The sequence below is a fragment of the Stylophora pistillata genome, chromosome 4 (assembly GCF_964205215.1).
Source record: "Stylophora pistillata chromosome 4, jaStyPist1.2, whole genome shotgun sequence".
Classification (NCBI taxonomy): Eukaryota; Metazoa; Cnidaria; class Anthozoa; order Scleractinia; family Pocilloporidae; genus Stylophora; species Stylophora pistillata.
Genome location: NC_142522.1, coordinates 220,001 through 247,500, shown reverse-complemented (window position 1 = coordinate 247,500; position 27,500 = coordinate 220,001). Strand labels below are relative to the sequence as shown.

Genomic DNA, 27,500 nt, shown 5'->3' with positions numbered 1-27,500 from the left:
TGCCATTCATATCTTGTTTACATATTAAGTCTTTTGTTTACTTTCTGTTTTATAGGTGCAAATCATCAGCAATTTACTATTGCTCATGTGCAAGACCTTTTCAACAAGAAATACAGTAAGTATTTAAAAAACTGCAGAAGTTATCATTAAACAACTACGTTTTGTATGTAACTAGTGGTTTGAGTTACAAATGGAATGTACTAAAGGAATGTAAATTTTAGTTTAATGCATGTATGAGTTATTTCAGAAATAGAATTTTTCTGGTTTAGTTAAGAAACAATTAATTACAGTGATGTTTTAAATAATGATCAAGTACTGGGAAAGAACATTATCTGCACTGCCCATGGCCCTCTTTACTTTTAGTGTTGTGCAAATTTGGATTCTGGGGAGCCATTTTGTTTACCAGGGGCCATTTGCTCTGTTATTTTAGTTACACTTAGTCAACAAGGATTGTGTACTGTGTAAAAAGGGCTCAATTAAGGACCAAAACAGCTACAGTATTTACTTCCTTGAAGACATAGCTTTTGCTAGAATGTTATAATTTGTTGTTTTTCTACTGACGCCAACTCAAAACCAAAATTCAATACTAATTTTTTACTTAGATATGCAAACATTTGTAAGTAGCGAGCAGAATTGTCATGAGTGAAAGTTGTCTAAAGTTCCATCATCTGCCTTAGTTGAGCTCTGAAGGAAGTCTTAGGGTAATAATTTACCGTAAGTAAATTTAAGGTATTTTTTGCAGTCACAAATTTGATTAATTAAAATTAATTAAATTAATTTGCTGAACATTTCACTGATAAATTAACTTTAAAAACCCTCCATCTGGTTCGAAATCAAGCCAGATTGCTGTATCAAAGTTAGCTCAATTTAATTCCATAGAGGTATAACCAAAATGCGACTGTTCATTCAGATCATGCCGCATTAGACCAATCAATGGAAATGAAATCATCGATCAATTTAGCTACATTACAATAAAATGTTAAATAGTATAATCTAAGTGAAGAGAATGACCCAATATTGATTCTAGAACCTAAGTGATAATAATTAGCCTAAGAGAATACACTCTTGATTGAAATGCCAAGACCAACAGTATTATGCTGGAGCCAGAAAGTATTTTTGTTAATGAAAGTCATGTAACCCTTTAAGCATACTTTTGAATGTTAACTCTATAGTTCATTTTCAAGGAATTGCTTTTTCCTTTGCTGTTATTTGCTTTTCCTTTAAATGCCTTAAAGGTTACATTGATTTTAATGTTTTGTCATGTGTAAATTTTAAGACGTCTAAATATAACATCAGAAATAGTGAGGTTACACTGGGGAAAGGCCTTTTTGGAACTGATGTTTTTAAGTTTTCTTTTTTTTAATCATATTGTAGACCTGTGGAATTCTCTTCCACTACACATTAGAATGATTGAATCTTTCTCATCATTTAAGAACAGTATTAATGAATTTTATCAAAACAAATTTACTGGAAATAAGGATAGATTTTTATAATTAATTAATAATTATTGTCATGTTAATTATGCTATTTGAGCTACTATATTGTATGTAAAAATTTTTTTCCCTTCATTGAGGCAGTTTATTCTTATGAGGAATCTTTGAATTCTGTATAAACTGACCTAATTATTCAGATCTTGTAAATTTTTTATTTTTTTTAATAATCATTAATTTATCTTTAATTTGTATATTATGTTAAGACCTGTATAATTGAAATTGAGTATATTAAAAAATTAAATTAAATTGTTACTGCGGACGTGTCATGTATAGGATTAAAACAACACATCATTTATCTTTAATGCTCTCCATTGAACAAGTTTCATCTCAGTATATTAAGTGTACTTCACCAGGACCTAACTTATATGGTTTCTATTCTTATGAAATGTACCCATAGTAAAGTCGCTTTGAATTTGGTGATTCGTTGCAAATTATTTCACAACTATAAAATATTGTCGGTTAATTAATACAAATCACCTTTGAGGGAAAATTTCCTTGGTTTCTTCTTATTATTTCTTTACTGATAGTTAATATCTGCTTTTTTTAAAAAAAAGTTGAATTGTACTGTATGGAATTAATTATATTCAATGTGCAAGCAGTCGTGCATTCGGAGAAAAGAGAAAGGCAAATCACTGATGGACACTAATAGCTTTGACCTTAGCTTGAGCTGAACAATCAACTCTGATTTTACAGTTACGAAGCTAACTACACTTGCTAGGGAGATTATTTATAGTAGCATTAAATATTTTTTTCTTTTTTGGATAGATTGTAAAGATTGTGTGATAACTGTCAATCATACAGTTGTTCATGACTTTTTTGATGAGGTATTTTACGTTGCACCGATTTTGAGCTTGTCGCTTGTTTTCAAAGATGGAACACTTGGCAGGTCTGAATGGGACCTCCTTTTAAAATTCAGCTGTGAAATTTTGGATGCCACGCTCAGAAATCGTATGGCGACAGCCATCATCCAACGTGTATAGTTAATAACTGCAATGTATTATGTCATAAATACGCCAGTCTGATACTGAGTCGTCGTTGCAAACACAGGACATAACTTTAGATATAGGGTGGGTGAAGAGCCAAGAAAATGACTAATAAAACAGGGTTGAGTGGGCCACCGGCTACTCCCAAATTTCATATATTTAGAAAATATAAACAGAAAAATGAGGTTGATTTCGCGAGGTTCCAGTGATTACCTGTACACCCCACACTAACAGGCCGGTTAATGACCCCAATTTTCCGAAAATTAGAAAATAGCTGAAAACGGGGTCGTTCTCGCGAAGTTTCCAGTGATTACCTATACCCCCCACCAAAACACCGGTGAATGACCCCAATTTTCAGACATCTAGAAAATAACGAAAAACAGGGTGGAGTTCAGAAGTTTCCAGTCATTATCCATACACTCCGCACTAACACACCGGTTAAGGACCCCAACTTCAGATATCTAGATACTAGGAACAAAAAATGGGGTCGATTTTGGGAGTTGCCAGTGATTACCCATACACGCCCCACCAACACTCTGGCTTAGTGACCCAATTTTCAGATATGTAGAAAATAGCAACAAAAAATGGGGTCGATTTTGGGAGTTGCCAGTGATTACCCATACACCCTGCACCAACACTTTGGCTTAGTGACCCAATTTTCAGATATGTAGAAAATAGCAACAAAAAACGGGGTCGATTTCGCGAGTTTCCTGAGTGATAAGCTATACACTCCGATTTAATGCTCCGGACTGAATTTTCAGATATTTCAGTTGAAAATAACAACATAAAACAGGGTCGATTTCGGGAGTTTCCAGTGACTACTCATACACCTCGCACTAAAACACCGGTTAATGACCTCCATTTTCAGATATCAAGAAAATAGCAACAAAAAACGGGGTTGATTTCAGGAGTTTCCAGTCATTATCCATACACTCCCCACTAACACACCGGTTAAGTACCCCAACTTCAGATATCTAGAAACTAACAACAAAAAACGGGGTCGATTTCGGGAGTTGCCAGTGATTACCCATACACCCCGCACTAACAAACTGGTTTGGTGACCCCAATTTTCAGATATCTAGAAAATAGCGACAAAAAAACGGGGTCGATTTTGCGAGTTTCCTGTGTGATAACCTATACACTCTGCTTTAATGCTCCAGGCCCAATTTTCAGATATTTCAGTAGAAAATAACAACAGAAAACAGGGTCGATTCGGGAGTTTCCGATGATTACCCATACACCTCGCACTAAAACAACGGTTAATGACCTCAATTTTCAGATATCTAGAAATTAACAACAAAAAACGGGGTCGATTTCGGGAGTTGCTAGTGATTACACATACACCCTGCACTAATACACTGGTTAATGACCCCAATTTTCAGATATTTACAAAATAACAACATAAAACGGGGTCGATTTCGCGGCACCTCGCCCTATCACACCGGTTAATGAGTTTGCAATGCTTAATTTTCACGTGGAGACTTCTGTTACTTACAGTTTGTATAGATTTGAAATAACAACAGAGAACGGGGTTTATCTCTCGCGTTTCTGGTCACTAGCGATACACCCCACATAACTGACATTGCTTAATAACCCCGAATTTTCAGATATGACAAAATTATGACTTTGCTAGTTTTCAGCGCTTATCTCAACAGAGAGTCTGAATGGGGGGGAGGAGGGTCCACTTGTCGGTTAATATTCAGTCACTTAGTCGGTAGTACTTTTCACCCTTTGTCGCTAGTCGGTTAAGCAGCACGACGGGTTGACAGGTCCAGTTTGTAACTTCTTGGATAATGTGGAATAAAATGTGCAAAAAGGGCCTGTTTTAAGTACTCCATTTTCAAATAATTGGAAAATGATTGAAAGTGATAACCTGTATACCCTGCGTTAGGAGATTGTTTAACACCGATTTTTAAATCTTTGGAAAACTATCGTCTGGGACTCGATTTTGTTTGTTCAACTACAGAAACTGGGTCATTAGGCCACTTGGGTAGAAAGGGACTACCCGCAGGTCAAAAAGAACGTTGTCCTAGCTTCTTGAACCATTTTAGACAGAAGGGTCACTTATCGGTATCTACCGTATTTATTTGCCTATAAGCCGATCTCGGCTATAAGCCGAGACCCTAAACTTCTTCATGTCAGCAGCTTTGCATTGAAATAAAAAATAAACACAAAACATTCGGCTATAAGCCGAGACCTAATAATTGCAAAGTACTCCACGCGTGTCGTTAACTGAGATGAATTAACATAAACCGAAAACAAAAGGAGCTTCCCCCTCGGGAAACATGTAACCAAAAAGTAGGTTATTTACTCAGTTGTTATTGGTCGTTTAATTGAAAGTAACAACAAATCACAGATAACAACAAACATATGAAACATATTTGATGGCCTGCTCCCAGTTGGCTTGTTAGCTCAATTGGTAGAGCGCTGCACTAGTATCGCAGAGGTCAGTGGTTCGAATCCCGTACAGGCCTGAAATTTTTTTCAGGTCTGATTTTCACTATTGCTCAAATAGTGCTTTACTGCGAAGGATCGTTCTCATATACAAATCACAGATAAGTTGAATTTAATGTGTAAATAAATAGAACCATGCGTGACATAACAAAACATTCACCTGAGTTCAGAATCCTGTCTCAAACAATCGCTCTCTTTCAAAGTTATCGTAATCGATCATCATGCCGAAAGTTCGTCGTTCTTCATACAACTTAGCGTTCAAACTAAAAGTCGTTGCTGAAGCAGAGGCCGTCGAGAACAACTCCGACATCGCTAGAGATTACGGAATCAGTGAATCGATGGTGCGTCGCTGGCGAAAAGATTAAGCGAACCTGTTTTATGGTGAGCTTAAAATGTCAGCAAAGCGAAAGACGATGGGCTGCCTTTCGCCAAAGTATCCTGAATTGGATCAAACACTACTGGACTGGTTTTCAGAGCAGGGGAGTCAAGGTAGGTCTTTCGCTTCTTTAAAACAATGAAAAGCTTCGATCAACTGATATCTGTCAGTTCGTGTTGCAATGTTTACACAAACCGTGGGAATGACCGCTTCTGATTGGCTAGTTTTTCCAGTGAGGCGTGAGTAGTCCAGTGGTCAGTGCGCTGGACTCTAGGTCAGATGGCCCGGGTTCAAGTCCTGGCTGGGGCTTGACGTTGTGTCCTTAAGCAACACGCTTCACTCACATTGCTTCGTCTTCTCGGATAGGACGTAAAGCCGGAGGTCCCGTCTCCTGCACCTATCAATTAGTTAATTTCGGCAAGGGACGTTAAAGAACCCACCTCACGAGATTACTGTGATGTGGTCTGGCCTGTTTACTGGGAAGGGGGGGAGGGGGCATCTGTAAAAAATTTCTCCTTTATTAATTGTAAACTGCCGCCGGCAGTCTGGAAAAGTCCCCCGCACATTGTTGTAAAGCGCATTAGAGCATTTACATGGAAATGCGCTATAAAAATTGATCTATATTTTCATGTCGTCAAAACAAGTCAAACAATTGATCTCTGTTATCTTTTACAGGAATTGCTGTAAGCGGATTAATTCTACGGCTAAAGGCGAAGGAGTTGAGTAGTGATCCAGACTTCAAAGCCTCACTGGGTTGCTACCAGAGATGGAAAAAGCGCCGTTCCATCAGCCTTCGCACTAGGACAACCCTGGCCCAGCGACTCCCACAAGATCTGGAAGAAAAGATCATCCAGTTCCATCAGTTCGTGATCGCACTTTGGCAGCGGTATGGCCATTCGCTCTCCAGGCTGTTCAATATGGATGAAACTCCTATGCGATTCGAGCTTCCGTCGAGCAGAACCAACAATGATTTACATGTACCTACCCTTCGTGATCTCGGAAATTTGTGTTTGTTGATAATCGCTCGGCTTACAGTCGAATAAACATTGAATTTCGAATCTTGTTAAGCACCCTTAAATATTTTTTGGCGAAAATACACGGCTATAAGCCGAACCCCCTTCCTTGGCGAGAATTTACCTGTTCTCAGTTTGATTTGTTGGAAAAATCGCTCGGCTTATAGGCGAACAAATACGGTAATCTACTTAGGCTATCCAGGCACGTTCAATATCTTAAAAAGTTTGAGGGTTCTCAGTGTTGATTCTGTAGAGTCCAGGCAGATAGTTTGATGTTTGGAATTACAGCTTTATTGTAATTACAGCTAGTAATACGCTACGGCTGTGAATTTATAAATTAGTATCAGACCGCAAATGGACAAAAGAATGTTACATGCATATTCGCAAATGTATATGCACTACTGATAGTAACTGTTTTTCTTGAATGTATAACATTTTTTGAATTACATTGATTTATTGAAATAGTACAAGGCTGTGATGTACTTTGCAAAATTATCCTCACTAAAAAGTAACTGAAAAATATGCAGGACTTACTGTAGTTTGCGAAACGAAATGGAATAACTGTAGTTTGCGAAATGAAAAATCTGTAGTTTGCGAAATGGAAAGTCTGTAGTTTGCGAAATGAAAAATCTGTAGTTTGCGAAATGGAAAATCTGTAGTTTGCGAAATGAAATTCCTCGCCTAGGCTGCGAAAAAGAAAAACAAAAAAGGGACGCTCGACTAAATACCCTCGACTTCGACATAAGACCCTCGACCCATGATGGCTCAACCAAAAGTTAGACTCCCCTGACCTGTTAGAAAATGTAACGCAAGGGCCTCCTACCTAGCAAATGTATGCAAAGGTCATCGCCAGGATAGTCTTCCGCCAGAATTTAATTTTGACAGGGAAATTTCATTTCGCAAACTACAGATTTTCCATTTCGCAAACTACAGATTTTACATTTCGCAAACTACAGACTTTTCATTTCGCAAACTACAGATTTTTCATTTCGCAAACTATAGATTTTCCTTTTCGTTTCGTTTCGTTTCGCAAACCAAAGTAAGCCATCTCAAACTTCAAGTTTTGGGAATTTTTTCTCGTTTTGTTCGCACTTTCATCATTCAAATATCCTCAACCGAAGAGCCATTAAACACCATGAATATCCACATAGTTAGAAATGTTGGTGAACTTGTCATACTCCTTCATTCATCTTCAAAAAATATTACAAAAAGGTGTCGATTGTCCAGTTGAAACCTCGCAGAAACGCGTCGCAAACTCAACAAATGCCACTCGCGCATGCGCAGGCCAAATGCCTCTCTGTTCACTTTGCCGCCTTTGATTAACTATGGAACAACTTCAGAATACCCGTCCACATCATTTACATATGTCGGGAGGCTTTGAAAAATGAGGTATAACACAGTAGACGCTATTCTTAGTCAATGAGTCAATGAAATGTAATTGATATGGCAGGGTTAACAATACATGCCTGCGTAAGAATTTTAAAATTATGCTCTATAGGTATTATAAATCATTTAAAATAGACTTTTTTCAATGCTTTTTTTAAGCTATTTACATATTCTTGATCTACGACAGATGATGGTAGCTTATTCCAACAATCAATAAAAAAAAAAAAAAAAATGAAACTAGTGGCAGCGCTTGGCCAGGTAGTATTTAATTTTGATTTGATTTCATTTATCTTTGGTTTCATTTTATTTCTATTTTACATTTCATTTACTTTCACTTGCTTTTATTTTAAAAAGAAAAATAAGAAATAAATCGAAATTTAAAAAAAAATAACAAAAATAATTCCTATAAATTTGAATATGTTTAATGGCAGTTCTCGGCCACTATACACGTCTGCAACACTTATGTCTTTGTTTGTCTGAGGCATTAAATGATTGAGAATTTTTTTCTTTTGGCATTGAAAGGCCCATCCTAGTGAGTAGTTAAGATCTCAAAAACTGATTTATAGCAATCAATTTCTTTGAGATAGAGCCATTTAGATATTGGTATGTAAAATGGCTTATTCTGTTAATAAAAACCTTCAAAAACAATTGCGTCACACACCCTGGACGTGGCCACTACTGCCAATCTAGATTTGGATTCTTATAGAACTATGTATAAGCTTTCATGAAAAGTAAGTTTGGCTCTCATATTTTGAATTTAAAAATCTGTCAAATTTTCATGTCTCATGTGGAATAGCCCTTTTTAGCTCAAAATTACTTACTCCAAAAACATGCACTCGGCAGTAATATGAAATGAACTTGTGGCTTAAATTCAAAAGGGAACAGCAGATCTGAAAAAGATTGAAGAGCAAAGCAGCAAAAATAAAACAGTTATCTTGGCGACCAGTCTTAAGGAATAACCCCTGTTGGTTCAAGTACTCAGCGTATAAAAGAGATACCTATTTTTATAAGTTGAGGATGTCTAAACATGTTGTTTTAATCAGTCCTGGCAAGGTGATTAAACTAGGAAATAAAGAGGTACAATCTTCTTGCTACCCACCAAACAACCTATTCATGTTTCTGAAAAGACGTATTAAAAACAGACCTTTAAAAAACAGCTTCTCCAATAATCATCGGTTGTTCCACAGAAACTGCAATCATGGCCTTCCTATGGCTTAGATTTTCAACAGATAGTGATATAAATAAATGTGGGTATTACACTGTAGACCTCCTTTTATTGCATGTACTAAACGTTTTATTCTAGACTAAAGATTTCAAAATTAACAAGTACAGTATGAACACCTCATTTACTGAAACACACAATGTACTGACCTTATTTGACTGAATAGTGACATTTTGTGACTCAATCAATCAATCAATACTTTATTTACCCACATAGCGTCAAGGAGCTCATAGAGCTTGTTCAAAATACATAGGTGCCTCTAAGATTAAGAATCTAAAAAACCTAATACATACTGTCAAGACCTAATAGATTAGAAATTGAAATTGGACTTTAATTGATTTTAATAAACATTGTCAGTCCAGTGACAGAATCCTTTATCACCGATGAAAAAGCGACAATATAGTGTAATGTCAGCTCCCATTCAGCCTGTGTTACAAAATAAAGAATTCTATAGCTGAGAGGGAAAAAGGGACTCACTGAAACAAAATCAAGGTACACTTGATAAACAGAAACATAAACAACATGCAGTATGATGCACGATCCTCGCAGTATTGAAGAAAATCATAAAGATGCAGATTGTATGTTGACTTGTAAATTTGTGTTGCAACATCCAAGGTCTCTTAATCTCTAAAGCTATAACTAATAGCTCCGCTGATCTTCTACAGGTAGAGAGACATTGTGCTTTCAATGCTAAAGAGGTGCAGCCCCAATGATTCCAAGGATCTCTTTATGATTTTTTTCAATACACAGCACAATAGTTTTTATCAGTTAGTCACTGACCTGATCAAGCAGCAGGCTAAAATCCACCTCAGTGACTGGAGGTAGTGCTGGATACACACCTGACAGAATTTCAAAATCGTTAGAAATAGGCTAACCTTTTGACGTCTGGAATGATCACCGTGAACAGTGAACACTCAGTGGGGAGTTGAGAGACACAGTTACAGATTTGCATATAATTATGAAGAATTCTTGTAATCCCTAAGTGTTCAGATAAGGTTTTGTAAAGTTGATAAAGTCCTCTATTGCTTTTATAAAATATTTGTCAAAAATAACTCAACAAAGATAGGGTAACATGACAACTATGTTTACATATTCTCGCTACAACCCTTATCATTCATGAAAATAACAACATCTGATCTCACCTGAATTCAACTGTGCTACATCAATAAGAATTGAACTTGTCGGTGAAACTGAAGAGAAAAGTAACAAGAAAGATCTAAAGAAATATTTCAGCTTTTTTAAAATTATCTTGCTCTTGATAACAAATGAGACTGTACATAGTAACAACTAATGCTCTGGGTGCTTTATTCATCATTGTCACTGTGGTTTGTATGAAGCTATCTAATCCATCTGACAGCTGGTCTTCATAACAACTTGCTTTTTATAGGATGTTTTTCCTTCATTGCTACTTTAACTTAATCGATAGTTTTTTTGGTGTGTGTTTTTATTGACCAAGACAAAGCTTAGATGCATAAAAAGACAAAAAAAAAACAAAAAGCAAAAAACAGGCATATAGTTAGCTATCTTCACCAAGCAAGCATGCTAATTAAAAAATTTTTCATCAGTTGTAAAAGGATTTGGTGGCTAAAATAAGAATAAAAAATGACTTGTTTATTTTGAGAGCTAGGAAAGATAGCCTATTAATTGCTTGTAGCACAGGAGGAGAGATCCATAAAAATGCAGAAAAGAAAAAGGCAAAATTATCCAGCTATCTTGACCTAACAACCTTGGTCGCTTAAGTATTTAGTACATGGTAATAGTTTTTAGCTTAAATAATCAAGGATGACTTGTTTATTATGAGAACTGGAAAGAAATTCAATGCTTAAATTGCTTTAAATCCATGCAGCATTAATTTCCTATAATAAGGTAACACCTGAAGGGTAGAAGTGAGTTTGTGTTTTTTACAAAAAGAGGTTTCTTTTCTTTTCCATTCAAGGTGACACTAATAAAAATGTTAGATGTAAAATTTTTGATGAAATATCATCAGAATTAATACAAAATGTAAACATACCTTCTCTTTGCTTTTTGAAGGCACTCTGCAGTAAGCACAGTGATCACATTGCAGAGAATAAAATGGCTATCCAATCTTGCGCTCTTCTGCTGTATACAACAGGTTCTTGTCAAGCAATACATTTTTAGAAAATCCTTATTAAGGTGTTTTACCTTATGTTATTAGTGTTAATTACCTCTGGTTAGCCTCATTTATTTTTACTGAAACAACAGACTTCAAAATGTAACATCACTTTAATTTTATTTTCAGGTTTTGTATAATAGTGGAAATACAGTTCAGCAACATACACTCTCTGAAGCATTCAGGTATGGGCCTCAGTAATGAAATGAATTGGGTTTTTTTTAATACTTTCCTTATTATAATTAATGTCTGTAAGTTCTAAGTTAATTAAACAGCACAAGTTCATCTATTGATCACTGTACTTTATTTTTTGACATCTTTATGTCTCCATCAGCCAATTCCTGAATGAAATTAGACTATGATGAGCTCACGGCCTTAGATCAGCTGTCAGCATGTGGTCTCAAGAACTTCATGTTTGATGTAGCCAAGGTTAGTGAGGTGGGAAGGGGAAGGGGATTGGTGAGCTAATCTGGACTGAACACTTGCAAATGGTTTTTATGTGCAGTATCTGACTGGGCAGATACTAAATTGTAGCATTCTCTGAAGGTTTTTTTTTTGGTGAGCTAATCTGGACTGCACACTTGCAAATGGTTTTTATGTGCAGTATCTGACTGGGCAGATACTAAATTGTAGCATTCTCTGGAGGTTTTTTTTTTTTGGTGAGCTAATCTGGACTGCACACTTGCAAATGGTTTTTATGTGCAGTATCTGACTGGGCAGATACTAAATTGTAGCATTCTCTGGAGGTTTTTTTTTTTTGGTGAGCTAATCTGGACTGCACACTTGCAAATGGTTTTTATGTGCAGTATCTGACTGGGCAGATACTAAATTGTAGCATTCTCTGGAGGTTTTTTTTTTTTGGTGAGCTAATCTGGACTGCACACTTGCAAATGGTTTTTATGTGCAGTATCTGACTGGGCAGATACTAAATTGTAGCATTCTCTGGAGGTTTTTTTTTTTTGGTGAGCTAATCTGGACTGCACACTTGCAAATGGTTTTTATGTGCAGGATCTGACTGGGCAGATACTAACTTGTAGCATTCTCTGGAGGTTTTTTTTTTAAAGACCAGCTATAAAAAACACTAGGTGCAGGCAAAGGTAAACATTTATTTTTGAACAAGACTATGGTGTTTCACTGCTTTGTTGGATTAAAATAGACTGTGCTTCAAACACCAGAAGCCTGCAAAAGTGCAGCTACTTCTGGAGAACATTTCACTTACTTCAAAGCCTATGGAGACACTTGAGACTTGCGAAGCCTTCTGAATGAGATCATGGAAAGTAACTCAGTAACCCTGAGTTTTGATGATTTACAGTTTACTAGTGGTTTTGGCTGTATTGCGTGATGTTGCAGAATACAAGATAATCTTAGTGGAAAGGCTGCATGAATTGAATCTCAATCAGTTGAATTTCCTTCACAGGCAAGAGGTCTCATGGCTGAAACTCTGGACATGCTTGCACAGAAGGGAAAGTTTCATCTTTCTTGTGAACTTCAGGGCAAGTTGGCATCTAGAGGTTTCACTGATATTATCAGCAGAGGTGCGAATGGCGAGAAAGACATGATTGCAGCACTTTATTGAATAGTTCAATGAAGGGGCATTCACGAGATGATTTTGCACAGTGTTCTGTTGAGTTGACCTGTTCAGAATTCTCTTTTTAGAATTGAAAGAGGTCAAATTTTTTTGGTAAGATGCATGAATTTTTTGATAAAGATTTGTTTATTTTATAATTGTAAAAGCGTTCGACTCTTATTTTTCATACCATCATCACTGACAATGTAATATGTACAAGGTTCATCCTTAAAGTAGCAGATGCCAGCTCAGCAAATAAGAAATAAAGAAAACAAGGTGGCAGTTGAAGTGGGTTCGTTTTTATTTTGTAGTGATTTTTAATTCATACTTACCTTGTATGCGGATAACAGGTGCTTTTATACAGTGTATGGATCCTAAGGATGCAGAATCATTTCTGTTGTCTTCGGTACTGTGAGTGAAAATTATTTCATAGGTATAATCTGCCTAAATTTCCTCCATGTACTTTTTGTTTTGAGGTTCAGCTATGTCTTGAAGATAAGAGGAAAGTTTCAACTGAATGCTTGCATTTTTATTGGTTCTTTAGTAACCCTTTCCCTCCCAAGAATGTATTAGTAAATAAATTCTCCATACTGTTTGCTATTCTTTTCCTATAGTGTAACTTTAAAGAATTTGGTATTAGATCAACTAATAATCCCCTCATTGATATGTTTCGTTATTCTCGTTACTCATCTGCTTGATATAATATTGATGTTGTAAGGAGAATTAAGTTCTGTCTCATCACTTATGGGAGTTAAACCAATTTTTTGTGCCTTCCTTTGATTTGCAGCCTGAAATTATTTTAAGTCATTTGAAGTTCCCTCTTTGTCATCTGACTTCATTAATGAAGAAAGCTTGGTACACATTGCTCGAGTTCTGGACCCATCTCGTCCTTCATTTAGATCCTTGGCAAGTTAAGTGAGACCTCCAAGGCAGAGGTAAGAATTTGTCATTATTTGTAACGATCGACCAAGCTTTTAAAAATCAGAAATTTAAACTGTATTAACTGTCAGAGTCAAGAGGGAATAACAACTAAAGCCAATAAATAAAAAGCTTTGAAGGTGTTTTCAAGGAACTTTCAGATAGGATTAATGATAAATATGACTACTGAACAGATTATGATTTACACTATATATACCATGAATCAGTTGTAATGCATACTACTATCAGATGTTAGCAGTTGTGAAATACAGGTATGAATGGTTTAAGATTGTGATGGTGATGGTGGTTATTGTGGTAATTTGATAAGGGTTTACATTCATAAGGATGTTTCACTTTCATTTAATTTCAGGACTGTATCTGGAAGCTCAATCAGCTCAGTGATTTCTCTTGAAAGTACTGCCAGTTTCAGACAGGTCTGCATGAGTTATGTTTTTTTTTTCTTCGACAATATATTATTTCATTTATTGTAATTAACTTATCCACACACATCCAACAGAGAATCATTGAAATCTCCAAAGGATGAAACTTTTTTTCAGTGATTATAATGGAAGTTTTAGTGGAAGTGAATGAGAGTTGGCAGGGGGGCACGATAAACTGTTGTTATGAACACTATAAACTAAACTGGAACAAGATAAGGAAGAGTCAAAAGATCCATTTATCTTACTTCCTGCAAACTTTTTAAAATAAATGTTGAATTGTTCCTAGGGGAGCAGGGATGGCGCAGTGGTGAGAGCACTTGCCCCCCACCACTGTGGCCTGGGTTTGATTCCCGGACTTGGCGTCACATATGGGTTGAGTTTGCTGTTGGTTCTCGTCCTTGCTCTGGGGGTTTCCTCTGGGTCCTCCTGTTTACCTCCCTCCGCAAAAACCAACATTCCAAATTCCAATTCGATTGGAACAGTGGACAAGAAGAGCCACCCAGTAGAATGTCCGTTGCTAATTTATTATTTATTATTTATTATTTTTTAATTGTTCACTTTCGGTGATATAGGAGGATCATAAGCAACCTTCCCTGCATGATCTGATTGAGCTGTTTTTATGTTGTCTTTTGGTTTTAAATTATCTCAGAGATGATAAGTTGGATGTACATATTGTAAATATTTTAGCATGTTAACCAATCTTAGTATTTTTAGCTCAATTAGCATTTTAACTTTAATTAATATATGGATTTAGTCATTTTTAATTTATTTTGTAGTGTCCCCATTTAGTGGTTATGTACTGCTATTTTAGTCTGACACTTAAATAAAGGTATTCATTCATTCATTCATTCATGCTGATGCAAGGTGTGTGTCCCATGTTATTTATCTTCTTTATTAAATTTTTTATAATTTTATATATTGAGGGCTGGGGGATGTCAAAAGTAGAAAGCTGCCGGCAGAAATGGTTAATTTACTTCCATGTTTTAGCTTGCATCTCCAGTTCCTTGAGAGAGATGGCATTTTTTCAAAAAAATTATCCTAGATTAGTTAGGAGCCATCTAACCAAGCCCAGTTTCTTCAAATAAGATGTTGCAGATGTCTTTGAAATTAGGGTTAATAAGAATAATTATGCCTGTAAAAGATTTAATAACTAATTAAAAGGATATTGTAATTGATACTTTTCTCTGTTGTCTGTGTCCAGAGTTGCAGCATTTAAGTGCATTACTGGAGGAGACCAAGCTTCTGAAAATGATCTGGGAAGGAAGAGGGTAATTTCAAGTATTAATAAAAGCTCTCAAATTGTGGTTGATAGTGAAGTACATTCTATGGTACTTTAGATGATCTTCCATTCAGACCATGTAATGATATCATTATCACTGTTTCTGTTCATAATAGGAAAGTACAATGGAGTTCCTGTTCAAGCCTGTCATTTGTCCTATGGCCAACAACACATGGCTGTTGTTAGTTCATCGGGAGATGTTTACACATGGGGAAGATCACAAAAAGGAAGGTACAATGTACAGGCCTCAATTTTTTCAGGTAGGAATTTCACTATTGCTTAAATAGTGCTCTTTACTGCGAGGATCGTACATAAATACGTTTCTACAACCACGGTTCAAATATATGAATTTCATATATTCACTGAGTTTGATTTATCATCTTACGGGTTTATGGTGAATTAGTTTGGTGACCTGTTCCCAGTTGGCTTGTTAGCTCAATTGGTACAGTGCTGCACTAGTATCGCAGAGGTCAGTGGTTCAAATCCCATGCAGGCCTGAATTTTTTCAGGTGTGATTTTCACTATTGCTTATTAAAATAGTGCTCTTTACTGCGAGGATCATACATAAATACGGTACAATGTGTTGCCAAAAACATCTCTGAAGAATTGAGTGTTATATTTTAGACAAAGAAAGTCTGCCAAATGTTAACTCATCACTGCCTATGTGCTTGTAGTGTCATTATTGAAAAATATTGCTGATCCTATAGCAGCTAGTATGCAGGACACATGTTATATATGTTTATCAACTTTATTGGTCTCATAAGTTATGAATATACAGAAGTAAAAGAAATTTAAAAAAAGGACCAAATAAGATTGCCGAAACAGAAACAAAATCCCATGTGAGGCGCAACCCGAAAACTAAAAAGAAAAAATATCTATATCCGATAAAAAAACTAATGAACTATATGAACTTTGTAATGGGCCTTGCTGATCACCATAGAGTCTCTGTGGCTCCGTGCTAAAGCATCGGAGCACCGAGTCCCAAGGTCTGAGGTTGGATTTGTCATGGGGACTTAAAAATTTTTCTTTCCCCCACACTTGTGACTTAAGATGAAATGTAACATCTTTCTAAGGTTACTGTTACGTAGTTGTAAATTCAGATATAGGTGATCACAGGATTGGACTCCCACTTTTTACAGAGAACAAGATAGATTAAACTTATGATTTCCAATTAATAATGGGATGGTACATTATGTAGGATTTTTTTAATATATCAAATGGAACTAAGATTGTTAGGCTGTGGCACAGGTTGATCAGGAATGTAGCTTCTTTGTCTGGTTGGTATTTGCTGGCCAAACCAGGTCACCTCACACAGTGCATTTTTCTATGCTCTAGAATTTACCAGTTCTGCCTTTATTGCACTGATTAATTAGATCTTGTGGAGTATAAACAAACAATTAATCTTTGAAACCTGACAAGTTCAAGTATTGTCTGTAAGATATTTTCAACCTGTTCAAGTAGGTGCTCAAATTCATGCTCCAGGGTTAAAAGTGATGATGTCACAAGGCGTAGAAAGGGTGTGGGTCCCCATGGGCGCATATGGGCGCACTGGATGTCAATAGGTTAATTAACATGTTGCTAGCTCTCAAGAAGATCAAGATAAGAGATTTAGCTTATTCACCTCAGCAAGAGAGTTGAAATTTCAAAGTGAGTAGTATGCAGTGGGGCTGAACATTCCTAGCAGACTTATATACATACATACATACATACTTTATTTTTCATGTAGGTCAGTACAAGAAGGCAGCTAAAAAGCTGATGTGGACTTACAAATTTAAATATATCTACAACAATTTAAATATTAATGTTATCAAACTTAAGAATTATTTACAATGAGTAAGAAAAAAAAAATGAAGAACTGCTTTCATTTTAAGCAGGAACCATTAACCATGATCTCTATTCTGAGTACAATGTGATACAGTTTGATTAATTGATGTGAGGGCAGCTGGCAAGAAGTATGCGTCAGTGATTAATTTGATTATTTTCCCTCACATAGGTGTATTCTTGGGCATCATCAAAGTATGGACAGGTAAGAAATACAACTTTATCATTGCAAATATTATCAGCATCCTTGCAAGATGTTCGTTTTGATTTTAACCCTTTAACTTAACCCCAAAGTCTGACTGTCAATTCTCCCCTCTAACTGCTACACATTTCCTTGTAAATTAGTTACAAGAATTTTACGTTAGATCAAGATAGCAATCTCTACATAAGTTTAAGTATCTCACTACCTGTTTACTGAGTAATAATTTATATGGATATTATAGGGACTTGAAGGATAAAAAGGCAGAGCCCTACCTGAATGCCATTTCTAAGGTAGTCGTTTTCAACTTTGATCACAACATCTTTGAATCAGATAATGCATTTAGAAATAATTTCCTGATTCACATGATAATTTTTTTTAACAATGTTGTGTTACGTATGATGTACGATCCTCGCAGTAGATAGCGGTATTTATGCAATAGCGAAAATCAGACCTGAAAAAAATCAGGCCTGTACGGGACTAGAACCACTGACCTCTGCGATACTAGTGCAGCGCTCTACCAATTCAGCTAACAAGCCAACTGGGAGCAAGCCAATAAGTTGGCTGGTAATAAACCCGTGAAAGTGATAAATGAGATAGAATAAATATATGAAGTTCATATATTTTGAACTGCGGTGTTAGATACGTATGATGCACGATCCTGGCAGTAGATAGCGTTATTTATGCAATAGCGCAAATTTTTTTCAGGTCTGATTTTCGCTATTGCATAAATAGCGCTATCTACTGCGAGGATCGTGCATCAGACGTATCTAATACCGCAGTTCAAAATATATGAACTTCATATATTTATTCTATCTCATTTATCACTTTCACGGGTTTATTACGAACCAACTTATTGGCCTGCTCCCAGTTGGCTTGTTAGCTCAATTGGTAGAGCGCTGCACTAGTATCGCAGAGATCAGTGGTTCGAGTCCCGTACAGGCCTGATTTTTTTCAGGTCTGATTTTCGCTATTGCATAAATAGCGCTATCTACTGCAAGGATCGTGCATCATATGTATCTAATACTGCAGTTCAAAATATATGAACTTCATATATTTATTCTTTCTCAATGTTGTGTTATTTTGAGGAAAGTTTGGCCAAGGAGACACAAAGCAACAGACAAGGCCTGTCTACATTACCGAGCTATCGGACAACAAATGTATAGCAGTTATGTGTGGACATTACCACTCCATGGCTCTGTGAGCAGATCACCGGGTGTGGTCGTGGGGATGGGGAGTCCATGGACAGTTAGGAGTGGGTAGCATTAAAGATGCACTCCTCCCAACACATGTGCAAGCACTTGATCAGTATCAAGTGACCAAACTAGCTGCTGGGTATTCACACAGTGCAGTACTTACAGCTTAGGTTGGCTTTGGTTTGTTACAAAGTCAATTCAATCTGCACCTGAATACCATAAATCCTATAATAAGCCTTCCCGGAGGAGGGGGGAGCTTATTTATTCCACGGACTTTGGGGGGGGGGGGGTGGTGGCTTAGAGGGAGGCTTATTAATTTAAAGTGGAAAAACTTAATTTAAAGAGGAAAAACTTCATAAGTATCACTTCTTTTTGAACAAAATGAAACACAGAGTGCTAGTAATATTCTTCAGCACAGAAACTGATGGCCATGGTTTACCATGTTTCCCACCTAGTGGGTTTTGTGCCCTGACCAAATATTATATTTTGACCTAAGTTTTACTAAGCTGGGTTATGAGACAAAAGACTGTTGCTATGAAAGAACTTGTTAAGGCCCACATCAAGGAAGAGCCATACACTTGAATAAGCCATTTTTGTTACATTAAAAATTCAAACTTGGTTCAGAGGCTAGGGGGGAAAAGAAACAAAAGATATCACATAGAGGTTGGACAATGAATGATTAATTGCTTTTGGTTGATTCCTCCTAGCCTGAGAGTCATGTTAGAATTTTAATATATGAACAGTGGCCTCACCTATTTATTACTGGAAATGGAAGAGGCAATGTTTTCCAACCCTGTTTAAATCATTTCTTTTTTCAAGGACAAATCCTCACATTTGGAGGAGGTATGAAAATACAGTCAAGCAGTTCACAGAAATTTCCTTTAATTTGTAATGTTGTTTCAAATTGGTTTGTATTGTGGTCATTTTGGAAACGTACAGGCTGCAAGGCATTTTTTAGAAATTTGAACTTTGGAGATTAACAGGGGAAGGGCAATCAGGCAAAACCCTGTGTTGAATTTTAAGCAGTGTTATAATTCGATACTCTCCCAGTGATAAGCTAGTATTATTGGATCTCAGATTTAATTTATGGTTTAGGCTGAATATAAAATACAAATCCATGTAGTTGGACACTTTTTGTCTCTACATACATTGTGCTCTCCAGAACTACCTGGCTCATGTTAATCCCTTAATGATGTTTAGGTTAGTTGTCTCTGATTTTGTAAAGACATTTAGGTATGTATCTTGTGGTGTTTGTTTTACTTAGGACTGTATGGTCAGTTAGGACTGGGAAACAATAGTAAGCAGACACTTCCAGTGCTTGTACGGACTTTAAAGAATGAGAAACTTTACTTAATTTGTTGTGGATCATTTGAAAGTGTAAGTAATTTAGCCAAATTTTCTTACTTTATATTTTAGTCTTTGCACCACTGTTGATACTTTCTTAAGGTGAGGAAAACATTTCTATTGTGCCCCATGCTCATGGTGACCATTCTTCTTGTGGCGACTGGTGTGGCTACTTAAAAAGTCCTGCGTCCTACAAACACAGAGGCCTTCCCCATGGCAAGGATCTGATGGACAAAAGGTTGAGGCAGTCACTGGAAAAGATCATAGTAGTAAGTACAGTGTACATGTATGCTGGCACAGCTCGCTCCTCACAAATTCCCAATGCCAACCATTTTACCTGTAGAGGAACACAACTCTTAGAAAATAGTGTTAGTGCTTATGATTGTATTGTAAATTAAATTAATAACTGCAAGGGATAACGCTATAAGTGTTAGAGGACTATCAACCTCTTTTTCCGTTTCACAAGCTTTAAGAGATACCAAATTGTAGTGAATAAAAACCATTTGCTTCTTCAATTTAGGTTTATGCTTCAAATGCCAAGAAGCTAGCTCCCCTTGGGTCGAGCCAGGCAATTCTTTAAAGTTTGCAAAGAAAATGGACAAGAAAATACTAATTTTGAAACAGAAACAGAAAACAAGAGAGTACAAGAAGAAAAGAATTGAGAAGAAAGCGAAGCAGTTGAAAAAGACAAAACAGCTTGAGAACAGAGAAGGACAACAGTATAGTTCTGGAATGGGCTTTGATGGACATGATGCTGCTCAGGAAATCTCAGCACCACCTGCAGCCTCAAAGATTGAGAAAGTATCGTTAACCAAAGACTATCATCAAATCATATTTGATTTGGAAACATCTGGAAGGGGTAATTAGCTTTGCAGGGTGAAGTTTGGCAAAAAAGTAACAAAGTGAATACAAGGCTGTGCTCTAAGGAAAATTGAATGGAGCCCAGTGCTCTTAAACTGTGAAATCTAGGGTGCCCAGCATATGCTTTGTATAAAAAAAAAAACTAAAATTTCCGAGTCACCCAAGTGGAAAAGTAAGGCGCCAGGGGCCACTGGGCGCTGTTAGAGCACAGCCTTGGAATATAACCATGTTTGTCCCAGCAGGGTGTTTTGGAATTGCACATTAGAGAATAATTATATTTAATCATGGAATTGTTTTGCTATTTTGCTAGATTGCTGAATACTCGTCCTGCTAATTTGCATCCCATAGATTCCTTTGTTTTATCATACCTTGTTCTTAAAGAAAATAGGTCAGATGCAAATTAGCAGGACAGGTGTTCAGAAATCACTCCTATTTTTATTTTAGATATACCCTGCATAGATGCACTAAGCCTTTTTATTACATTTTTCTTTGTAATATCTTTGTAAAGTATTAATTGGATTACAATATCTTAAAACAGGTAATGATGCTGAAATCCTACAAATTGCAGCAACAGATGGTAATGATGAGTTCTCTATTTATATCAAGCCTCGTAATGTACTATCACCAGAAGCATCTGCTGTGAACAAACTCACCTTCCAAAGAGCAATACTGTTTTATGATGGGAAGCCAATAACTGATGCTGTTGCAATTGATGTGGCACTGAAGACCTTCATTGAGTGGCTCAAATCAAGAATGCCTTGCATTTTAGTAGCACACAATTGCAAATCCTTTGATGCCAGGTTCTTGGTGCAAGCAGCAGAGAAAAATGGAGTCATGGATGACTTAGTTAAAACAGTTTCTGGCTTTACAGACCCACTTTCAGCATTCAGGGAATTGCTTCCTGAAAGGAAATCCCAAAGCCAAGAAAACCTGGTACAAGGTCTTCTGGGTAAATCCTATGAAGCTCACAATGCTCTTGCAGATGTGCAAACACTTTACCAGCTGGTGAACAAGTTTCTAAATGTCAAACTGCTACAAAAGCACAGCTTCAAAGTTTCATGGGTGGCATCCTATCAGAAGCTCCTAAAAGAAAAGAAACTTCTGGTTAATACCCTGCAGCCATTAGTTAGAGAGAAGTACATTTCAGCCTCAATGGCCATTAAGTGTGCAAGCTCAGGTTTGGGTGTCCCTCACCTGAGAGTGGTATACCAAAGAGGCAAGGAAGAAGGGGTGAAGCAAGTTCTGATGGAGAGGTTTGACAACAAACCCAGAGTCTCCTCAAACAAGCGGGTGCTGGTGCAAATATGTCAGTACTTTACAGATAATGCAAATTAAGATTGTGATTTGTGCAATTAATGTTTTGAAATAATTTTTGCACGGAAAATGTAGTAGTCAGAATGAGGACCAGTGAGACATTGGAGTGTGGTTCTGAAGTATAAAAAGCAAATTTTTAAAGTGCAGTTCGTATTTTTCAGAGTATACTACATTGTACTGTATATATCACTCCTGTTAGAGTGATGGGTGAAGAATTCACATTTTGCTGTGTATGGAAACCAAACAAGACAACATACAAAGAATACAAAGAATTTGGGTTGTCTGTCTAGCATGGGGTCCTTGACTCCTTTAAGGACTATCCCTATGGCATTTTTTTTTCTCCTTTTTCTCTCTCTTTTGTTTACTATGTTGCCATTAAATTGATAAATATAAATATAAATACGAATCAACAGTCTTTTCTTCAAGTTTTTTGTCAAACCTTTATTGCCCAAGCAAAACAAATCGAACCCTAGCTCACTGGAATTAACAAAACGCCAGCGCTACGAAATTGTTTCAACTATATGCTTATAACTTCAAAATCTCATCAAATCTTGACTTACCTCATTTTTTGTTATTTTTTCACCCTTTCCAAGTATGAATTTCTGTGTTGGTGACATCAAACACATAAAAACAACCGAAAAGAAGCTTATTATCGAGTGCATACTTCGAGCACGATGGACACCATTTTGTCTCGTCCCAGTCCCCACCGTGCAAATTCTTCATCCTGACTACGATCTGAAAACCATGTCCACCTTTTACGGCAGTTTGTGAGGAAACAAGCACGGTGACACCCGATTTTTTTTTTCAGGTTTTTGCTATGAACAATCTAATAAAGAACATATTTGAAGAATAACAAAAGTTTGACGGTAGAACATTTTTTTTTTGGAAAATAGTTCCGTACTTTGTGTATTTTGGCCAAGGCGAGGACTTCAAGCTAACCACGGAACTGTCCGAAAAAGGGCAAAATCCCCACAACCGAGCAATCAAAAACAGCTAAAATGAAGCAATACCGCTTATTTTGATAAAGGAACCTTCAATTTCAAAATAAAATTTTGTTTCTTTCAAGTAACCAAGGCTAAATTCTGTTGGAAGGTGATTCGAATTTTTAACGCACAACCAATAAAAATAGCCCATTTTATTAGCCTGCCGACGCATAAACAAGCACGGTGACCCCATTTTTTTTTTTTACATTTTTTCAATGTTTATATCATGAATGTTAATCATACCAAGTTTCAAAAAACGTTTGATAGTAGAGCAATTTCAAGGGAATTACCTTAAGGTGATTCCCTTGTTTTGCATTGCGCAACCTTTTCTGCGCATAACATTGCGACATCCAAGATGGCGGCCGTTCTTCATGCTAGCGTGAGAAAAACAAACAAGGGCCGCTTTTGCAGAGCGAAAGCTTTTATTCGCAATGAGAATGCCGCAAATCGGCTGAAAGCCTCTGGAAGTGCTCTGGTAAAACAAGAAAATGAAAAGAATGTGCGTGATCCGGAAGTCTGCAGTGGATTTCCACTTCGCGGCCGTCGAGTTGTGGAATTAAATGTCCCCCTGTGAGGCAGCTCTACAGCTCTTCGACTGCATAAAAGAACCGGTGTCTGGGTTAGGATCACTACTGTACATATCCTGTTCAAACTCTGAGTGTGGAGAGACAAATACCTGTCGTACAAACAAGACCCACCGTAGCACCGGAACAACGCGAGGGAGACCAATCTTTGATGTAAACACGAAGCTCGCTGCAGGTTTGTTTACATTAAACGTGGCTAAAAATCTTGTTTTCCACCATTACAGCATCCATTTAACATCTAGCCAATTTGTTAATAAGTTGAATCGAAATATTTACAGGGATGCTACACGCAGGCATAGATCCTACCCACGTAAACGAGTAGTTATCTTCCATCAATATACCATCACTTGGAGAGTCCACGCTGAAGGCTCGCGAGAGGGAAGTGGGGCTCCAAGTTGAAAAGTTGGCCAAGGAATCATGTATGAAAAGTTTAGAAAGCGAAAGAAACATGTGGAAAGATGATAGTGAAAAGGAAATTGTGGAGATAGGAGCGTCATATGACATGGGATGGCAAAAAAGGGGAAAAGCCCACAACAGCCTGAGAGGTACACTGCAAATTCAACGTCTGAAAGAATTAAAAAGGGTACATTTGGTTATGCATTTTCTTAGAAAGCTGCTGTTTTTTTCTCTGGATTGTTCTTTAGCTTACTGACAGTTCTGGTGTCAGCCAATGGTCAAAGTTAATGAACTAAATAATTAATAAATAAATAAAATATATCCTTACTTTCACCACTAGGTGTTGGCTCCATGGTTGGCCTAAAAACTGGCAAGGTGATTTGCTATGGTTCAAGGTCAAAGAAGTAATGTATAGAAATATATTTTGTCTACTAGCACCTTGTTGTAAACAACAAGAGCAATGTTTTTTTTTTTCAATTTGACCAAAAAAGTACAGAATCATTCAACATATGACAGCACCCATATTTGTCTCCTCTTGAAAGTGTTACCCAGGACCTTTACTCATAATGTCTTTTGTAAAGGTGTGCAACAAGTGAAACTGCCAACAGACAGTCGAAAAACTCTCGCATGCACAACTGCAGGCTCAACTGGGAAGGCTCGTCAAAAGCTATGGAAGCTGATGTTTGTGTTGATCTAGTCAAAAGGTAATTACTAACCAGGTAAGTAATAATAAAAATAAAAAATAAAATAACAATTATAATAATAGTTGTTAACATGTCAAATTCACAGCTCTATTGCTGCAAAGAGAGACTTGTGGAATCTACCTCAACTGGTAGAGCGCTGCACTAGTATCGCAGAGGTCAGTGGTTCGAGTCCCGTACAGGCCTGATTTTTTTTTTTTCAGGTCTGATTTTCGCTATTGCATAAATAGCGCTATCTACTGCGAGGATCGCACATCATACGTATCTAATACCGCAGTGCAAAATATATGAACTTCATATATTCATTGCATCTTATATGCTTATAACTTCAAAATCTCATTAAATCTTGAATTACCCCATTCTATGTTATTTTTTCACCCTTTCCAAGTATGAATTTCCGTTTTGGTGATATCAAACACATAAAAACAACCGAAAATAAGCGTAATATCGAGTGCATACTTCGACATCTGATGCCCGATATATTCTGTACGATTTCGTTCTTTGAGCGTGTGACGCCGTCACAGCCGTCACAGCCGCCACAGCCGTCACAGCCGTCACAACAGAGGGTAGACTGGGCTTTACTCACTCGTCAGACTGTTAAGGATACTCAAACGATTGACTGAACTTGATTCATTCATCAGACTGACTTTTAAGGATACTCAAAGGATTCATTTAGCCTAAGTCGAATTTGTTTACGAAGTACTTTGATTTCTTTGTTGCGAATTTTTTTAGTTACGGATGTGGTTACGTTGTGCGCGTATAAAAGCCTCGTTTAGCGTCGCTTTAGCTATTGTATGATTGTATTTCACCTGGATTAGGCTGGGTTGCACGAAAAATATATCTGGCATGGTATAAATCCACGGATGGGATGGCATTTGTCCGGAGAAGAAAGGAGTGCTGTTGAAGTTTCGGATGTGTGTTTTGTGGACAAGTCTCTTTTAAAATGGCAAATTTCCTTTGCGTAAGTTCTTGTTGAATGTTTCCGGAAATTTTGTTATAATTCCTTTTTGCACATAGAGCCGTTTAATACTGTTGAATTGCCAGTCAATAGTCGTTTAAATTTTCGCGAGCATTAGCGTGACCCCGCGTGAAACTGAATTAAATCTCGAAATGTACACCTCTGTTCGTTACCATCTAAATGTACAGCCGGTTAACCATTTGTTCGTTACCTTGTTTTTGTGAACGTAAGTCTTTCTCTATAATCTGTTATTTATTATTGTTTTTGTTGATAATTATTGGACACAACTCCTTTTAGTTGACTTTGTTTTTTAATTTGGAAGTTGTCATTCTTAGGTCTCGTTTAGTGGCTTTGCAGTCGCCTTTAACGAAGTCCATGGACTTAATTCAGGTAAGTGGTACCATTCCAGTATGGGGCCCATGAATATAAATAAAAGCAATTATTTCCAAAAGGTAACTGTTATTTTTCGTCCTGTCGAGTTTGGAGTTTACAGCTACTCTATAATTTGAGCAGGTCGAGGGGACGCGAAGGTAGGTGGCGCATTACGGCTATTGGAATATAGTTTAAATTTTATTTGTATATAAGGCCCAAATCGGCCATTTCTTTCCATAATTAAGGTCGAGTGATAAAGCTATCTTTGAAATGTAAACTTTATTTGGCCTCTTTTATTTGTGATTTAAATTCTCTTCTAAATATCTCATTCATTTCTCGCAGTTGCGTCGGCCACCCTGCAGATGGCCACCAAAACTAAAAGGCGCTCATAGTTTTCGTGAAGATAATGAATGTAAAGTACTTGAATTAATTAGCATTAGAAAAAGCCCCGCTTGACTACATTAAGGGAAAAACTAGGTGATCAAAAGCTTCTTTTTCTAACGTGGGCTTTTAAAGATAATTTGAAACCACAATGAGTGGTAATAACGCGTTGTTTATTTGCAATCTTGCACACTCTTGTTGTCGAGAACTGCTCCCGGTGGACGAAGCCCCTATGACTGCACTTGTTAAAGAGGAAAACTAGTTCTGCAAATACAAGTTTACACATTTGTATTGTGAAATATCACTTGTGGTGTTTATCCCTGCACTTACCTCGTAAAATTCGTGCTATTATTTGTTTAATACACTACAATCCTCGGGGGGCCATTAGTTGAATTCCTGGGCGAATTTGGTGTACTGTTGTACCCTCCTTCAGGCGTTACTTGGCAAAACCATTGCACTTCGGCTTTGTTAAGTATAGTTGTTTGGCCATTGCACTGACCGTGGCCGAGGATGCCCTATAAAAAAAGCAAAAAAAAGGAAACCGACTAATACTGAAAAGAATATGAATCTAGCAGCCATTTCGGGTCTATAGTTTCGTTTTAGATCCAAAATTCAAGAAGGAAGCTTTTTGTATCTTTATTTTGTAAATCCTTTGTAAAAATTAAGATGTGTTTCTTCTCCTCAGGATTAAGTGAGAAAAGAGTGACAAATGCTTTCTGGAATGGAGAGCTGGAAGCTGAACTAAGAGAAAGAAAGGCGCTTGACATGTTCTGGATGATGTTTGTTGATGCTGACAGAGAGGCAATCATGGCTCACATTGACAAGCTTAGAGCCCAGGCAAATTATTCACATCCTCGTGGAGACTGCACTGAAGACTGTAATGCTAGAGGTGATGAATGGCAATGTAAACTGTTCCCTCTTTTTGCAGTTGTTTTTTTCCCAAACCTTCATTTTGCATGAAATGTAGTTTCCTATTAATGCTGAAACCAGAGGAGCCAATAGCAGATTGGATTGAAGGATTTTCTAAGTCATTTATAAATACAATCTGTGATTAGGAATGACTCTTTCATTATTATTTTGAAAGGATGTGGTAAGCTTTGGGTTGCAGACGGGTAGTGGAAGTTGATG

General features: G+C 37.0%; 2 protein-coding genes, 3 long non-coding RNA genes and 1 pseudogene across 14 annotated transcripts in view; 4 read left to right on the top strand and 2 right to left on the bottom strand.

The window, feature by feature from the left end:
- Nucleotides 1-13,465, top strand: part of LOC148731948 (uncharacterized) — a 19,434-nt gene extending 5,969 nt beyond the window's left edge. For 4 of the 9 annotated variants that reach the window (XM_088756907.1, XM_088756914.1, XM_088756913.1 and 1 more), the window contains one exon: nucleotides 56-1,742. In XM_088756907.1, coding sequence (XP_088613033.1) covers nucleotides 56-150 — 95 coding nt within the window. In that variant the 3' untranslated portion in view covers nucleotides 151-1,742. Of the gene's footprint in view, nucleotides 1-55; nucleotides 1,743-10,958; nucleotides 11,041-11,187; nucleotides 11,244-11,392; nucleotides 12,740-12,845; nucleotides 12,918-12,975 lie in introns of those variants that run through there. The other 5 variants (XM_088756911.1, XM_088756909.1, XM_088756910.1 and 2 more) reach the window with 5 other exon arrangements.
- Nucleotides 9,112-10,771, bottom strand: LOC148731949 (uncharacterized). Its single transcript, XR_015999990.1, has 3 exons — nucleotides 10,070-10,771; nucleotides 9,708-9,766; nucleotides 9,112-9,353 (listed from the first exon to the last, which is right to left on the bottom strand). It is a non-coding gene; the product is annotated as an uncharacterized LOC148731949 (long non-coding RNA).
- LOC148731947 (uncharacterized) lies at nucleotides 13,466-14,751 on the top strand. The gene is made up of 3 exons (XR_015999988.1): nucleotides 13,466-13,560; nucleotides 13,914-13,977; nucleotides 14,556-14,751. It is a non-coding gene; the product is annotated as an uncharacterized LOC148731947 (long non-coding RNA).
- A 5,665-nt stretch (nucleotides 14,752-20,416) lies between these two features.
- Nucleotides 20,417-22,422, top strand: LOC148731946 (maternal protein exuperantia-like). The gene is made up of 2 exons (XM_088756904.1): nucleotides 20,417-20,681; nucleotides 21,222-22,422. The coding sequence occupies exons 1-2, from the start codon at nucleotides 20,417-20,419 to the stop codon at nucleotides 22,016-22,018; spliced, it is 1,062 nt and encodes a 353-aa protein (XP_088613030.1). The 3' UTR covers nucleotides 22,019-22,422.
- Nucleotides 21,144-23,138, bottom strand: LOC148731945 (uncharacterized). The gene is made up of 2 exons (XR_015999987.1): nucleotides 22,558-23,138; nucleotides 21,144-21,766 (listed from the first exon to the last, which is right to left on the bottom strand). It is a non-coding gene; the product is annotated as an uncharacterized LOC148731945 (long non-coding RNA).
- Nucleotides 23,139-24,289: 1,151 nt separating this feature from the next.
- LOC148731942 (uncharacterized) overlaps nucleotides 24,290-27,500 on the top strand; it is a 13,585-nt pseudogene continuing 10,374 nt past the window's right edge. The window contains exons 1-6 of the transcript XR_016000050.1: nucleotides 24,290-24,335; nucleotides 24,542-24,679; nucleotides 25,480-25,622; nucleotides 25,955-26,009; nucleotides 27,058-27,261; nucleotides 27,457-27,500. The exon at nucleotides 27,457-27,500 is cut by the window's right edge and continues 27 nt beyond it. The product of XR_016000050.1 is annotated as an uncharacterized LOC148731942 (transcript). The remainder of the gene's footprint in view (nucleotides 24,336-24,541; nucleotides 24,680-25,479; nucleotides 25,623-25,954; nucleotides 26,010-27,057; nucleotides 27,262-27,456) is intronic.

Excerpts from the sequence above, each read along its gene's own strand:
- LOC148731946 (XM_088756904.1), top strand. The coding sequence starts at position 20,417 with ATGGACAAGAAAATACTAATTTTGAAACAGAAACAGAAAACAAGAGAG. Across the intron at positions 20,682-21,221 it reads TTTGGAAACATCTGGAAGGG|GTAATGATGCTGAAATCCTA; the intron begins GTAATTAGCTTT and ends ATCTTAAAACAG.